Here is a 17,407-nt window from a genome sequence, read left to right as displayed (position 1 = left end):
CGACCTGTCACGTCTAACGGCCTGCACGCATCCGTCCCGCGCGCAGTGTTGTCCACTGTCGTCCCGCATGCACCTGGTTGTCGTTCCTTGGTCTACCGCATGCACCTCATTGTCGTGTGCGCCTATAGGCACTACGCTTCAACGTCACGGCATCTCCCTGCCCAATCATGTTGATCGCCTCCCCTAGTCGCTCGCTGGACTACCACGCTGGTTCCTCCTGTTGAGCCTGTCTAGTCGCGACCTGTCTCTTGGCTCCTGTCGGCAGCTGGACTGGTCTCGCCTGGTTGCCACGAGCAGTTTTTTGCTCGGTTGCTAGTCTTCTTCACTTGTTGACTGCGTATCACCTGTTAGCTGTCTGTCGACTGGGAAGACGTTGGGAAGCATGCACAGAACCTTAAGCTCTGATACCAACTGTTGGAAGAGAGAGGCACAGCTGAGAGAAATGGAGGTCGAGTAGGAGTGAGCGTGAGTGTGACGGCTAGAGAGAGTGTGAGCAGAGTGAAAGTAAGAATCCATAAGAGTGTACCAGCAATATATCGGTACACAAAGAATAAAATGTATTTATACTTAGGGCACGTAAAGGGTGTGTTCACATGTACAATGTGTGTGTACTATACACGGAGGTTACCGGGCCTTTATATCCCAACAACAGTTTCAAGAGTCTCATACCAAATTGTGGCTTTTTGACACTTTAGTTATGCCCATACTACTCTATGGGGCAGCCATTCGGGGCCCAAGCCTTTATCATACTAGACTGATGTCACTTATGGACTGTGATGGACCAAAAGCATAACATTATGATGGTTGGGAACATATGGAAAGACCGCTGGTCATGATGATAGCACATATAACAAGGGTAAAAGCCTCGGTATCACAGGAGATCATCCGAGCAGATTCAGGCGCTGCACCCATGGTAGTTGAGGCATTATTCCAAGCAATTACTTTCCTCCAAAGGATATGGCAACTCCCTTAAGATCAATACCCTAGACTAGCCCTGGAGTCTTCAAGACAGCTTGCAGCAGAGGGAGATAGACAGTGTTGGTATGCACATATGAGCACATGGCTGAACTTACATGGCATGTGTACAGAAAAACTACCACCGTTCGGTTACAGCCTTGATTGCCCTGCTTTGAGTCTCACTCGTGCAGAGCTAAATAGTGTGATCAGAGCAGATATTACTAAAGTGGAGACAAGAAGGACTTGGTCCAAGTCCCCCTTTCCCATTAGGCACGAAAATGACACAATACCAATGCCACTTCTTGCAACTCTCTCATGATGGTTTCATAGTGAGGCCAAGATACATGGATGCTCAACTCTCCCATGGACTCCGAGTTGCTATTGGTCAAATTCGCACCTCATCGCATCAGTTGTTGATTGAGACAGGTTGGTGAGCCATATTGCAGCCAATGAGAGGATGTGCCAGCTTTGTGGATGGGAGCCAAAAACGGAGGAGCACTACATCTGCAAATGTACTATATACTATGAAATCCAAGGTCGCTATCATTGCCTCTTTAAGGAGGGCTTTGGACCACTAAGACAGGTGATGGACTATGAGAACCAAAGATGTTTGGGTTTTTTCTTATTGGAGCTCCAACGGCGCAGAGTAGTATTGTTACGGGATAGGAGGCGACCCCAACCTCATCCACCCCTCTAGAGAACAGTTACAAACTTTTTCAGTGTAGCTGAACCCCTAGCCGCTGCCACCCCAAACAATACATCTCCTACTGATAGGCGTTATCGAGGGACATCATCAGGCGGCATCATAGTTGACAAAGCTACAACATTACACAGAGCACGACGCTCTAGAGTACCTACTCGGTGACATAGGCATGCCCATATGCATCACATTTGCATCATGATTGCTCGTTATAGATGCAGATCTTGGTGGATTCCATAGATTGAGGAGGATATACTCTACACTCTTTTAATCTTTTTAAACCTAGTTTTCAGCTTTTTCAGATTTTTCACTTTTTCATACCTCTCATCCCAATCCACCATGTAGACCTACATATATATCTCTATCTTCTTCTCCAATGAAAGATGATGATACCGATTGTATTGGTTATGGTCTCATAGGCCATTCTAGCCTTTTAGAGACATTAATAGATCTTATCTTATCTTATCTTCTCTCTCTCTCTCTCTCTCTCTCTCTCTCTCTCTCTCTCTCTCTCTCTCTACAATTTTACCCAGACTGGTTTACTACTCTACCCAGACTGTAAACAGTTTTATGCTATAGCGCATACTATAATTACAATGGAAGAAACTGACAATGAAGGAATCACAAAACCAGTCATGGAGACAATGTTTCATACACCGCCAAAGAACACGAGATACAAAACCTATGGGCGTAAAACCCGAGATTGGAATATCTCTCCAGGGTCGAGTAGATATGGAAAGACATCCCGCAAAATTAATGAAACACTATATGAGGAGATGTTGACCATACTCCGTGCTGAAATACGTACCATGAGGAAGGAAATGGAAAAGGACATACAAGAGCAGGTTCGAGCTGAAATGATGGAAGAACTAAAAAAGGAGATGCAACAAACTTTGGATGCACGCATGGCAGAGAAAGACTCATTGATCTCTAATCTACAAGAAGAACTAGACGAATGCAAAAAGAAACTGGACACACAAAAGGAACCACAAACCACACCGGAACTACAAAAAGAAATGGATGTTTTAAAAAAGGACATGCACACCTATGCAAGTGTGGTGGAAGGCACCCAAAAGAAAATGGAGAATGTTGAGAATACCGTCAAAGAAAATGCAGAATGGATAGATGTGGCAAAAAAGAACAAAGGAATGCATGGCAACAAAGTGGAAGTCATGAATGCCACCTTGGAAGAAGAGGCAAAAAGGCGGGTACGCGCACTCCACGTAAGAGTGGTTGGACTAGACGAGAAAAGCTCCCCAATTGAAGATGCTACAGCTCTTGCCACCAAAATTGGAGCTACAAATGTACCCATCATTGGGGCTTGGCGAGTCGGGAAGGCTGACACAAAAACAAAAGTCCTCATCTTGAAGTTTGGAGACCTGGAAAAGAAGAGAGCCTTCCTCTCTAAGAGGATCGCTCTCAAAGGAGAAAAGATCTACCTAGATGAAGACCTCACCCCAGCCCAGTTAGCCCACAGGAGGGAAAATATGCCACGGGTTCTAGAGGCACGGAAAGCAGGTAAATGAGCTGTATACAGAGATGGAAGAGTCATCATCACAGAGAAAAGGACGGCATGACGGTGCGCGGCCTATGAGACCCTGAAGTTCACACTGTGGAATTGCAATGGCTCCCTTAAGAAAGATGTAGGTTATTTTGAGGATACCTTCAAAGGTATAGACATTGCTATGTATACTGAGACACATCAATGTAAAGACAGCCGTTTACCTGATGTATATGGATATAGATGGGAAAGTGTATATCACCCTCAGCCTAGACGGCCTGGAGGGACGAGGGGATCAGGAGGTGTGGCAATTCTATTTAGAGAAGAGCTCCGAGATACAGTCCAAGTGGTACATAGAGATGTAGAGGCAAGATACATGTGGATCAGGTTACGTACAAGCAGAACTCGCGACATGTATATTGCCATATGCTATTTTCCCCCTGCATACTCTAAGTTTGCCCCTAAAGAGGCATCCCCGTATACACCACTATATGAGGACATAATGGGATACATGAGAATTGGGGATGTTCTACTAGCAGGAGACTTTAATGCACGCACAGGAAACAACCAATCTGCTTTCCTTGACACTAGTGATGAGATGTTCAGAGATATTGCATTAGATAAAGTGGGATTAGTTAGATCAGCCCAAGATAGAGAGATAACAGAATATGGAACACACCTACTGGCACTGGGAAGTGCACATGGTTTGGCCATCCTTAACGGGCTACCACAGTGGCCAAGATCTAATGGCTTCACATGTTGGAATAACAAGAAGGGGTCAAGCACAGTGGACTATTTGATTGGATCACCCAACTTGCTACCTGACATAAAAAGTTTTGAAATCTCGGACAGACCAATTGGATTAGTAGCAGACCATGCTATTCTAGCTTTCACAATGCAATATGGGCATATACATGAAGCACAGTCACATATACCAAAATTACCACGCTCTGATTTTGTGGAAGCGACCTCACACATATATAGCATTACTGTGCGAGATGCATTGAGGGAGCTAGACACACAGGCCTCTCTGGATGAGTTTACAGGACAGTAGGCCGAGATAATACACACTTCAGCAGCATACGCTTTCCCACACACTACACCGTCAGATAAACCTCCACGAGGTAATGCTCCACAGAATGGCTGGTATGATGATGAGTGCAGAGAGACACGAGCACGTTTTCAGCGAGAGCTCGCACTTGGTATATGCACCCATAAGCATGCTCGAACACTCTTCAGACGGTTGGTACGCAAAAAGAAGCAGGAATACCTGAGCAGACTAGAAACAGAAATGTATTCCATGTTCTTGGGGCAGGACAGCAAGAGAGCATGGAAAAAGATGCATGAGAACTAGCCACCCCTACAAATTACTAGACCGGATGATTGGCATGGATATGCTTGCACACTCTATGATATCCCTGGCCAAGAGCCTATGCCACTCCCCTCAACCTCAAGACCAGCAAATTGCAGATTTTTCACAGAAAAAAAAGTGAGGAATGCCATATGGAAGCTGAAAAATGGAAGAGCCCAAGACCATGAGGGTTTAGTGGCTGAACACTTCACGCATGCCTGTGATATTCTGGCACCAACGCTGGCTCACATCTTTAATAGGGTAGTTTGTGAGGGATTTCCAACCTGTTGGTCAGACCATATTATTGTGCCGCTCTTTAAGTGTGGAGACCCCGCGCTACCTAGTAACTACCGAACTATCATGATTGGACACATGCTGGCCAAGATATATGGCTCTATCATGGAACAAGCGTTGAGTGAATGGGCCGAGATGCATGGCCTAAGGTCAAAAGGCCAGCCTGGCTTCAGGAGGGGATATACAACTCTAGACCATATCTTTACGTTGAGGGCAATCATTGAAGAAGGCAAGGCATTCAAGAAAAAGATCTATTGCTGTTTTGTGGACTTTCGCAAGGCCTTTGACACAGTGCCACGTGCTAGACTCATGAAAAGAATGCAAAACATTGATGTGCCCGTAGAGATACAGTGGAGTATCTATGCCCTATATGAGACAGTGACAGGCAGAGTACGAACACCTGAGGGCATCTCAGATACAGTCAATAGCACCATTGGGGTGAAACAAGGCTGTCCACTTTCACCGACACTTTTTGGGCTGTATATAGATGAAATTTCAGAATATGTGGATAGGACAGGTGGGGCCGGAGCCAGCCTAGCTGGAGTGCTGATACCATTACTGCTTTATGCCGATGATATTGTACTTATATCTGACTCACCTGAGGGACTAAATAGACACTTGGATGCATTATCAACTTTCTGCAGAGATAGAGATCTTAAGGTGAACCTTGGGAAAACTAAAGTTATGGTATTTAACACTTCAGCTGCTTGGGTGACAAGAGCTGAGCACCAGTTTACTTTTGACGGAGAGCCAGTGGAGATGGTTAGGCAGTATGTTTATTTGGGGGTCACATTGAAGGGACCACAGTTCTCTTGGAGAGAGACATCAGAGGCTCGTTTGGCAAAAGCATATGCAGCCTTAGGGGCATTGGAGAGGCAATGTGCTCACATACAATTTCATGAGCCGCGCACCAAACTGTGGCTTTTTGACACCTTGGTTACACCCACACTCCTATATGGGGCAGCTATTTGGGGTCCGAGTCTGTTTCACACGAGGAGACAGCCTTTGGGAGACCAGGATGGACCAGAGAAGGAATACTATGATGGATGGGAACATATGGAAAGACCACTGATCATGATGATCTCACGCATGATACGAGCGAAGAGCTCGACCCCACATGAGATTATCAGAGCTGAGTTGGGGGCATCACCCATGGTGGCTGAGGCCTTGGTTCAGGCAGTGACTTTCATACATAGACTATGGGAGCTCCCCCAAGATAGATACCCACGGCTAGCCCTGGCCTCTTCTAGACAACTAGCAGCAGACGGTGACAGACACTGTTGGTATGCTCAGATGAGTACATGGATGCGTCTACATGGTCTGCAGATTGACAGACTACCCCCCTTTGACTATAGCCTGGATTGCCCTACACTTGACCTAAGCCGATCAGAGCTAAACCATGTGATCAAAGCAGACATACTGAAGTTAGATACGGAGAAGACCTGGATCCGACCCCCCTCGCCCCATGGCACGAGGATGGCACACTACCAGGCCCACTTCCTCCAGGTATCTGAGGATGGTTTCATCACCCGACCCAATTACATGGACACACAGCTGCCTCATGGACTACGCACAGCTATTGGTCAGATCCGCACCTCATCCCACCACCTGAGGATTGAGACAGGCAGATGGGAGGGTATACAGACAGAAGAACGCATATGCCCACTATGCGGCAGAGAGCCAGAGACAGAGGAACACTACATCTGCCGATGCACTGTATATTACGACATACGAGGTAGATACCACTGTCTATTTCGAGAGGGTTTTGGACCCCTGAGACGGATCATGCAGTATGAGGATCAGAGATGCTTGGGATTTTTCCTCTTGGAGCTCCAGAGGCGCAGAGCAACAATTCTACGGAGTAGGAGGCCCCCACAGCTCGGCTCACATAGACAGAGAGCAGTCACTGACTTTTTCATGGATACACGACAGAGTATGGCAGATACCATTACTACTGCCACACAACCTACAGGAGTACATCATCTTTGGACCTCATCTTCTGTAGGTGTCCCTTTGGATAGAGCAGTGGCACTTAGCCGGTCTAGGCGCCCACGTCCACCCGGACGAAGGCCTAGACATCCACACCACAGACAAATTAAAGCCATCATTGAGCGCCACAGGAGACAGATGCCAAGACGCCTTAGCTATGCAGAGATACACCTCCCTAGAGAACAGACATATCATTGATGGAGAGTTTTCCTTTCTCTACTCTCACTTTCAGATCACTGACATGTTTCCCTTTTATGGGACACTATTTCATTTCCTTTTCAGTCTTATAGGCATGTTTTTCATCTTTTTTCTCGTTCTAGATGAGAAACACACCATCATTGTATGTACTGCTTTGGTCTCATAGGCCACATTGGCCTTTTAGAGACGTTAATATACTCTCTCTCTCTCTCTCTCAAAAGTGTGATGAGTTGGCAGTAAACAACGGAGGACTTTTGAAAGTGATCCCTGATGAGGAGTTAAGGATCATAGCACAGGTATTTCATCACCTGTTTACTTACAACAAAGCTACGACCATTCCAGCCAGATGCCAAAATGGTTATCAAAATTCATCATGATAGGGAATCTGATCAACCAGGACCTGAATGCCCTCTGGTTGGAATGTGTTACCAAATCCCTAACCAAGGTCCACAAGGTTCTTTTGAAGGATCAGCAATGAAGCTCAAACACAAAAGCAAGGAACAACATTGCCGATTACAACTGTGCACTTACCCGCATTGTGGCTTCTATCAGTCTAGGAGTTCCTTTGCAAGAAATCATCCGATCACAATATATTAACCTGCCTTCTAAAAGTCCTCCTCTTGGGCATCTCACTTGGCCTATCACCCTCTCGTATAGTGCATAGATACCCCAAATCATATCTGATGGGATCCCCAACATCTACAGCCTCTATAGCAGTCTATCTTGTGGAATTGTATCAAAGGCTTTGCGAAAATCCACAAAGCAGCAAAAGAGTCTATACTTCCTGGCTTTCCCTTGCTCAATCATGCCTCTCAAGGTGAAGATGTGGTCAAGTGCAGAGAATCCTCTTATAAATACAGCTTATCCTGCAGCCTGCTGTCTCCCTCTCTCTGCATAGATGCTAAGCTTCGCATCTATCCTGACACTAGAGAGAGTCAAAGAACACTACTCTAGTGTCAAGATCCCAGAACGCCTATACCACAACAATGATCTCAGAGAGTCAATCGCGTAGATTTGGGGGGTTGTAAACATCTAACCAGCAATGATATAAAAATAGGAAATACAACTACATTCCCAAACTATAGAAGAAAGATCTCCAAAGTAAACTCCTTGTTCTCAGATATGTATCTCCAACTATTGACTTTGAAAGATCATATAATTTAAACATCCCGTCCTCCATCCCTCCTTATGATAGCTGAAACTGAAGAAGCATTAGCATATCATGGGCTTCCACACTGATCAGTGTGAAGAAATATATCCTAAATTCCTAGAGCATGTGCTCCAAAAAATCTCAACATTGTGAATGCATACCACAGAATAAGATCAGACCAGAGAAAACTGCTCTTCATTCTTGTTGAGCCAAGCCTCAACTGGAGGCTGATTGTACATCAATGGCCCTCTTTGTTCTTAGGAAAGCGTACCTTGCCCAAGAAGGTTCTTTCCACAACTGCAGGCAACACTAGGAGGATTTTTGCCACAAGATTGAGGAAATGGAGGATAACACACAGTCCTTAAAGATGGAAGCTCCAACAAGCAAGTTTAACTTGGCTAAATCAATACCAAAATATGTTCACAGTTTGCTGCAGCTGCATAAGCAGGACAGCTTACATGCAACACAGCACAAGAAGCAGGGGAGGAGCAAGATATGTATGTGTACACTGCATTAGTTGCAAACTATTTTCCCATACATGCAAACCCACTACAATATAGTCATAACTTGCACAATATATTTTCAATTCTGAATATGGAACATGTTCTTGTTCAGTCAAGTCATATTTTGGCTGCCAAAACACTACTCTCATGAGATCAACAAAACATCAGGACATTAATTAAATCGTATGTTTACACTGCATTAGTTGCAAACTATTTTCCCATACATGCAAACCCACTACAATATAGTCATAACTTGCACAATATATTTTCATATTCTGAATATGGAACATATTCTTGTTCAGTCAAGTCACATTTTGGCTGCCAAAACACTACTCGTGAGATCAACAAAACATCAGAACATTAATTAAATTGTTGTTGCAAAGCTAATGATAGGCCCAAACATTTGATAAACAAAATCAAAGGAACTCTTAGAGAATGCATGATGCAACCTTTTGACTACCTTTGACTCACCCATTCCTTCTGCAATGCTCCAAAGTCTGGGAACGAATTTGAGCAAATTTAAACTGGAAGCTGTCTCTTGCAGTCGAAAAGATAGAGCAGACATAACTCTCTGAACTCCAAAAAAGGAAGCTCCCTGAAGAAGAAAATATATCTTGAATTTTCAGATAGATTTAGTTTAAAGATATGTAGTAATAAGTCATTGCACCATGAACAAAACAGCTTCTTTGTAAACGCCCCGAACAACGTAGTATGCTTAACAATTATGAAATTCGCTTGTTTTCGAGACTTAATATAAAAGAGAATGAACACTTAAAGCTGAAAATGAAAATTACTTACAAAATTTCAGCCATGAAAATGTAAAAGTAACGGAGACAAGATTGAGGGTTGAAGATGGGCAACCCCCCCTTCCCCCCGAAGGAATGTATTTCTGCTCAACCCAAGTCCCTTAGGGAAAAGCTCAATTACAATCAACCTGAGACTGAGGAGAAGTAATTCTCACTCTCACAAGATCATGCAAAGATGTACAAACACATATGCATTATCTATTATGCAATGATAAGAACTGATTTCTTTACAGTATGAGAGAAGAAAGAGGGGAAATCAGCCTTTCTCCATCGTTGATCAACAGTACATGGATAGGGCTTGCTTCTTGTTGCCAAAATGAAAGAAACAGCTCAAGAAGAAGGTGCTGTAATGAATTTACAGGCTTGTTTGTCCTGTAAAACAGTAGTGATAGAAGAGGGAATATGGAGGAATTTGATAATGGAGAAGTGGGGATGATGATGGGGATGGATGGGGGCCGGGGCCAGTTTCTGGCTATCTATGGGTGCTGTACATAAGTTTACAGCAAAGAAAAATGATGCTGAATGAAGAAAAACGAGCTCTTATTTATAGGAGAGGGAAGAGCTAGTACAAAAGGGGAAAGTGAAGTAGCATAAGACAAGTATCCAACCACATGTCATGAGATGTGACAAGTGGTGAGACACTTGGAAACTTGTGTGACAAGTGTCTTGACACTTATCTTTTCTCTATGGCCTTCCTTTTTGGGCTGAATACTGTTAAGAATAGAAACAACCAAATTTAGTAAGCACAATCAGAGTACAGAATTTACTATTTTTAGAATGGCATCCCTATTTTTTAGGACTAGCATTTTTAGACTAATTCGAGGCTCCTAAAATTTAGGGACCTCCTAAAGTTTAGGGACCCCCCCAATATGGGTGTCATATGAAAGCTTTTTCCGTGTACATCGCAAAAACGGTATCAGAATCTTCATGTGACTTTCCTATGCAAAGAAATGTGCATTTCAATCTCTCAGCCCACACATGCACTTTGTACAAGCATTTCATGATCATGCCATCTTGTTGATTGTAACTGTCTGTTCTGGCGGATCTAGCCCACACTTCAAGGCATCAATCCTTTCTGTGTGTGAGTCTAACCCTGATATGCGTGAGTTCTGGTCACAGACGCCCAATCGGGCCATATAGGTGGAAGTGCGATCTATCTTTTCTCTAACCCACCGCGTGGATCCACCATAACCTGTGACCACTCATCAGTGGCCAACTCCAATGCACTTTTCTTTATATATAGAGTTGTGACAGCCCTTTGGCTTTTATTCAGCTGTCCTCAGCTGAAAAGTTTCTTGATATGGCTGAAGAATGTCTGGGTAATCCTTCATGAATTTTTCATCTACCCACTGTGCATCTGTTGTGGGTAGATTCTTGAATTTTAGTAAGAATTTTCGTGTCACAAGGCCACTTCTCGTGGTTCGATCCTTGTAAAACAAAATCTGTTCAGGTTCCAAGAGTTGCTCTGTTTCTTCAACTTCTGGGGGATCTTCAGTAATGGGTTCCTTTGGTTCTGGTCCTATGTAAGGTTTTAGCAAACTTACATGAAAAGCATTGTGTATTTTTCAATGAGCAGGGAGCTCAAGTCGATAAGAAACTTCATTTTATTTTCTCAATCACTTTGAAGGGTCCAAAGTATCTACTGAAGAGCTTTGGAAAAGATAAATTTTCACCGAAACCTTGTTTGAGCCTGCTTTTATCAAACTTTAGCAAGACATATTGACCTTTTTCAAAAGCCAAAGGTCTTTTTCGTTTATCTGCTTGCTTCTTTTGTCGCTCTTGGGCAACTTTGATAGTGGCTCGAACTTGATCCATTGTTGTTTTTAAATCTGAAGCAAACTCATCAGCAACAAAAATCTTATCTTTAGTGCGAATAATTGGAGGAGGAATCACTTTACCCTGTACTATTTCATTTAGAGCTTTCCTGTGGATGAGTGCACTGTATTGTTGTAAGCAAACTCCAATAATGGACGATATTTCTCCCATTGTGACTTATGTTCACTAACATAAGCTTTCAACATATCCAAAAGAGTGAGATTCATCACCTCTGTTTGGCCGTCAGTTTGAGGATGAAAAGCTGAGGAGAACTTTAAAGTGGTTCCCAAATTCTCAAAAAAAGCACGCCAAAAGTTACTTGTGAATTTGGAGTCTCTATCTGAAATGATCTCAAAAGGCATACCATGTAATCTGAAGATATGTTGAATGAAAAGTCTTGCACCTTGTGCGGATTTCAATGTTTTATGACATGGAATAAAATGTGATTGCTTGCTAAATCAATCAATTATGACCCAAATCATATCATGACCTTGAGGTGTTCTTGGAATACCTAAGATGAAATCTATTGTGATAGATTCCCATGGATCTTTGGGCACTGGAAGAGGTTGCAGCAATCCTGGAGTCTTCTGCCTATCATACTTGGATTTTTAGCATACTAGACAAGCCTCAATGAAGTTATGTGTATCTCTTCGTAATGTTGGCCAATAAAAGTAGCGCTCAATTGCACTTAGAGTGGCTGCCCTCCCTCTATGCCCTGCATAAGGGGGTTCATGACTTTCTTTAAGCACCCTTTGTCAAACAGGAAGAGTGACACAAAGGCGATTCTTCATGAGAAGGTAACCGTCTTTGATGGAATAATCCTGATGAGAACCTGCTTGCTGTAAATTTGACCAAATTGCTGCAAAATCAATATCTTCATCATAAGTATTCTTTATCGTTTGAAAGTCTTCATGATGAGCCACTGTAATAGTTGCAATGCGAGGCACTCTGGAAAGTGTATCAGCAACTACATTTTGTTTCCCTGGAGTGTACATAATTTGAAAATGAAACATAGACAAGAAATTTTTCTATCTTGCATGTTTCTCCTGCAAATGCTTTTGAGTCTTGAAATACTTCAAGCTCTGATGATCAGTTTTAATAAGGAATTCATTGCCTAAAAGATAATGTTTCCGTATCTTCAAAGCATGAACCACTGCTAAGAGCTCCTTTTCATAAATGTCATACCTTTTCTCCACATCATTTAGACGGCGGCTTTCAAAGGCTACGGCATGGCCTTCTTGATTTAGCACTGCACCAATACAATCACCGCAAGCATCTGCTTCCACCACAAATGGTTTTACCAAATCTCGAATGATAAGAACAAGTCCAGAAGTAAGAGCTGTTTTTAGCCTTGTGAAGGCTGCCTTCTCTTTTTCCTTCCATTGGAAAGAGGTCTTTTTCTTTGTAAGGTCATGAAGTGGAGAAGCCATATGTGCAAAATGCTTGATGAAGCGGCGGTAATAAGAGCATAAGCCAAGAAACGATCAAACCTCATGTATATCATGAAGATGAGGCCATTCTTGGATTATCCTGATCTTTTCAGGATGCATCTGAATCTCTTCAGAAGAGATGACATGCCCAAGGTAATTTATTTTATGCATGAAAATTTCACTTTTTTTACCATTTACCAAGAGTTGATTTTGTTGAAGTAATTGTAGAACAATCTCCAAGTGCTGATGATGCTCCTCTTCATTCTTGCTAAAGACAAGAATATCATCAAAGAAAGTACCGACATATTGTCGATGCTCTCTAAACATGCGCTCCATCATTCGATTAAAGGTGGCTGTTGCATTGGTTAATCCGAAAGGAACCACCAAGAATTCATAAAGACCGTATGAAGTGCGGAAAGCAGTTTTGTGTACATCTTGTGGTGTTACCCTAATTTGATGATAACCACTCTTTAGATCAATGTGGCTGAAAACCTTTGAGCCTTCTAGACGATCCAAAATGTCGTCAATTCTGGGAATAGGAAACCGATTATTCACAGTGATTTTATTGAGGGCTCGATAATCAATGCACATCCTGAATGTGCCATCTTTCTTTTGAACAAGAAGAACCGATGAACAAAATGGTGAGCTACTTGGTCTAATTAGCCCACGGTTGAGTAGGTCTTCGACTTGCTTTCTGATTTCTTCTTGTTGAGGATGGCTCACACAGTATGGTATTATATTAGGAGGAGAACTGCCCGGAATAATATCAATATGATGGTCTTCTGGCCTTTCTGGGGGAAGCTGATAAGGAAGATCTTCCGAAAAACAATCTTTATACTTTTCCAAGAGCTGAAGTCGCTCTTGGTTTTCAGCGTTCATATTATCTTTTACATCAGTGACATAAAGCAAACAACATTGAACGCAATCCTTAATTGCTCTAGAGACTTGCATATGGCTAACCATAGGTATGGTGTCTCCAGAAACTCCAGCTTGGATCTCGTACTTCTTGCCTTTGTTGGTGAGTTCTACCTTCTTTTTCTGAGAGAAGATGGTTGAATCTACTCTATGATTCCAGGGCATGCCAAGAATCACATCGCAACCATCAAGGTCTCTAATACAGAAGGTATCTTCGTCACTGTAGCCTTGAATTTGAAACTTGAGCTTGCCAATGTAGAGTGTCACAGTCTTCACTATGTCACCTTCATCGGCATTTAAAGCTTGGCGAACTTTTGCCAGAGGGACCCCCCCAATATGGGTGTCATATGAAAGCTTTTTCCATGTACATCGCAAAAACGGTATCAGAATCTTCATGTGACTTTCCTATGCAAAGAAATGTACATTTCAAGCTTTCAGCCCACACATGCACTTTGTACAAGCATTTCATGATCATGCCATCTTGTTGATTGTAACTGTCTGTTCTGGTGGATCTAGCCCACACTTCAAGGCATCAATCCTTTCTGTGTGCGAGTCTAACCCTGATATGCGTGAGTTCTGGTCACAAGCGCCCAATCGGGCCATATAGGTGGAAGTGTGATCCATCTTTTCTCTAACCCACCGCATGGGTCCACCATAACCTATGACCACTCATCAGTGGCCAGCTCCAATGCACTTTTCTTTATATTTAATTAGTGCAAAGGAAACAAATTTAATAAATCATTATATAGACAAATTAATGAAAAAGGATACAAATTCTGTTTCTATAGAGTTGTGACATTCTTGCTGGAAGTCAACAAAAGGGCTTTGAGTAGGACCTAGACTACTAACTTAACTCTAAAGATGTTTAATGACATCCTCCATTGATGTTAATCTATAACCAAAACCAGATTACAAAAAGTTTTGAAAGCCCTGGCTCTCCCTGCCCTCTGGGTCATATGTAAGTATTGCACATTCTGTCCCTTTTCCAGTCTTGTCCAGCAATACACAATATAATCTGGCTGTTGTGTTCCTGACAAGTTTAATAGTCACTTCATGCATTTTAAACACCAGTTCTTGGTTCTATAGAAAATAAAATCGTTGAAGAAGATGTTAAATCATGGTTGCTTTCTGTTATCTGTTCCTTACTGGTTTCATGGTCTCTTGTGTGCACACTAACAACCTACTTTAAGTTGGGCATAATCAAGCTCGGTGGAACTGGAAATGACCCACTAAAACTGAGCAGTTATTTTCAGGCCAAAGATTCCTATGCCCTTGGTATCATTGAGATATAATAAACTGGAGGCCCAAAAAATTATCGTAGGGATGGTAAACTCCTCCCATAATTAGATGCATAGGGTAGACCCCTTTGCTTGAAGTGATTTTTAACTCAAACACACGATCTTTTTGTAATCTGCGTATTGTGATGTCAATGGCCTTTCAATCACAGAAAAGCAGTTAATAGAACTTGCTAAGATTCATTGCTCTTTATGCATCTTATATGAGGTGTTCTACAAGGCAAGCACTGGGCATCCAATCTTATTTCTGATTAAATTTCCTAAGACAGAAAACTTGAACATAAACATGCTCCAGACAGCTAGCTATACACACATAGGAAAGAAAGGTCAACTACAAGAGTACACTCATCCTCTGTCATATGACAACCAAATAACAGGACTAATGTGCCACTACACAGTATGCCCACTCTATCTAATCACACTATACAAACTTGAACCAATGTACAAACATCCAAAACTGAAGACAAGTATGTTAGACGTCATGTAAGCTACAAATTAAAGGTTGCATATAACGTTACCTCAAGCAAAGGCTCGAAATTAGATGTGGAGATCTGCAGTTCACCTAAACACATGCATTGTAAGAGGGAACAAAATGTCGGCATATCCCAAACTACCGGTACTCGACTCCAAGAAGAATCTCTAAGAAAGTAAAAGGCAAGCAATATTAATACCAAATACACAAATCTTGCTTTTCAGTTGCTGTCAGTGATAGCGAAATAAAGACACTACTGAAGAAAAAGTTTTAACAATGATCTTCTTTAAGTTGATTATGCAATGAGGTGTGTCATGTGAATAATGTTCCCTCCTCCTCTTGGTATCATTGCTTATGAATCAATCTAATTCAGGTAAGAGGCCCTTGAAAAAAGATGTTATCACATATAATAGAAAGCATGCATTTTGTCCCACGACATCATTTGTGCTGAGTTCGCAATAGCTCTTGTCAACAGGTGGTGATACTTTTTGCAATTGCTTTCCTTATTTACTTATATAAATATTTTATTTTTCTTTTCTTTAGTTGTTGCTTTTTACCCCCAGAGTTCTCTTGGAATGACCCGGGATCTTTGCATGGCCAGAAGAGGCAGCCATTGGGACAAATTGAACTAATGGTTTGTCTTAGCCTTAGGACCGGTTCCATATTGAATGGGCACTGAAGAATAGAATGCCAGTGGTTTGGGACTGTGTCCTTAGCTACTAGAGATGGTGCACGACAATGAGCATGGCCAAGACAAAAGATGCACATGTTAGAATGCCCACGGAATAAAAGTCATCGTAACTAAGTCACATTACACTTTTTGATGTGGTTGCAATGATAAAAGTTGCTCAGAGCAACTTGAAGAATGCAGGGGTCACCATCCCTAAAATTTAGGGAGTTACTATTTTTGGACTCCAGCTTCGTTATATTCATTTTTGCACGAGGATTAATTCTCTGGTTTGTGCCGAGGTCAAATTTTACACCGATCATGGAGAATTTTAGACCGGAAGGTTTAAATAGGAAAATTGTTACATGTATGCCATATGGCACAAATTCCCAAAAGAGAGAGAGAGAGAGAGAGAGAGAGAGTATATTAACGTCTCTAAAAGGTCAATATGGCCTATGAAACCAAAGCAATACATACAATGATGGTGTGTTTCTCATCTAGAACAAGAAAAGATGAAAAACATATAAGACTGAAAAAATGAAATAGTGTCTTATAAAAGGGAAACATGTCAATGATCTAAAAGTGAATGTAGAAAAAAGGAAAACTCTCCATCAATGAGATGTTTGTCCTCTAAGGAGATGTATCTCTGCATGGTTGAGGCATCTCGACATCTATCTCCTGTGGCGCTCAATGATGGCTTTAATTTGTCTATGGTGTGGATGTCTAGGCCTTCGTCCGGGTGGACGTGGGCGCCTAGACCGGCTAAGTGCCACTGCTCTATCCAAAGGGACACCTACAGAGGATGAGGTCCAATGATGATGTACTCCTGTAGGCTGTGTGGCAGTAGTAATGGTATCTGCGATACTTTGTCGTGTATCAGTGAAAAAGTCAGTGATTGCTCTCTGTCTATGTGAGCCGAGCTGTGGGGGCCTCCTACTCCGTAGAATTGTTGCTCTGCGCCTCTGGAGCTCCAAGAGGAAGAATCCCAAGCATCTCTGATCCTCAAACTGCATGATCCATCTCAGGGGTCCAAAACCCTCTCGAAACAGACAGTGGTATCTACCTTGTATATCATAATATACAGTGCATCGGCAGATGTAGTGTTCCTCTGTCTCTGGCTCTCTGTCGCATAGTGGGCATATGCGTTCCTCTATCTGTATACCCTCCCATCTGCCTGTCTCAATCCTCAGGTGGTGGGATGAGGTGCGGATCTGACCAATAACTGTGTGTAGTCCATGAGGCAGCTGTGTGTCCATGTAATTGGGTCGGGTGATGAAACCATCCTCAGATACCTGAAGGAAGTGGGTCTGGTAGTGTGGGGGTCGGATCCAGGTCTTCTCCGTATCTAACTTCAGTATGTCTGC

The 17,407-nt window shown here is 42.6% G+C and overlaps 1 protein-coding gene across 3 annotated transcripts in view; it reads right to left on the bottom strand.

The window, feature by feature from the left end:
• LOC148039427 (ubiquitin-protein ligase) overlaps positions 1 to 17,407 on the bottom strand; it is a 230,060-nt gene that overhangs the window by 151,128 nt on the left and 61,525 nt on the right. Inside the window, exons 3-4 of one of the 3 annotated variants that reach the window (XM_087690579.1) lie at positions 15,423 to 15,543; positions 9,115 to 9,238 (exon numbers count right to left, since the gene is read on the bottom strand). In XM_087690579.1, the coding sequence (XP_087546705.1) occupies positions 9,115 to 9,238; positions 15,423 to 15,543 (245 nt within the window). The remainder of the gene's footprint in view (positions 1 to 9,114; positions 9,239 to 15,422; positions 15,544 to 17,407) is intronic. The other 2 variants (XM_087690587.1, XM_087690593.1) reach the window with 2 other exon arrangements.

The sequence above is a fragment of the Lygodium microphyllum genome, chromosome 2, assembly GCF_053477565.2.
Source record: "Lygodium microphyllum isolate KBCC chromosome 2, Lygodium_microphyllum_v1.1.10, whole genome shotgun sequence".
NCBI lineage: Eukaryota > Viridiplantae > Streptophyta > Polypodiopsida > Schizaeales > Lygodiaceae > Lygodium > Lygodium microphyllum.
The sequence above is the reverse complement of the archived record's forward strand: the minus strand, read 5'-3'. Positions and strand labels throughout refer to the sequence as shown.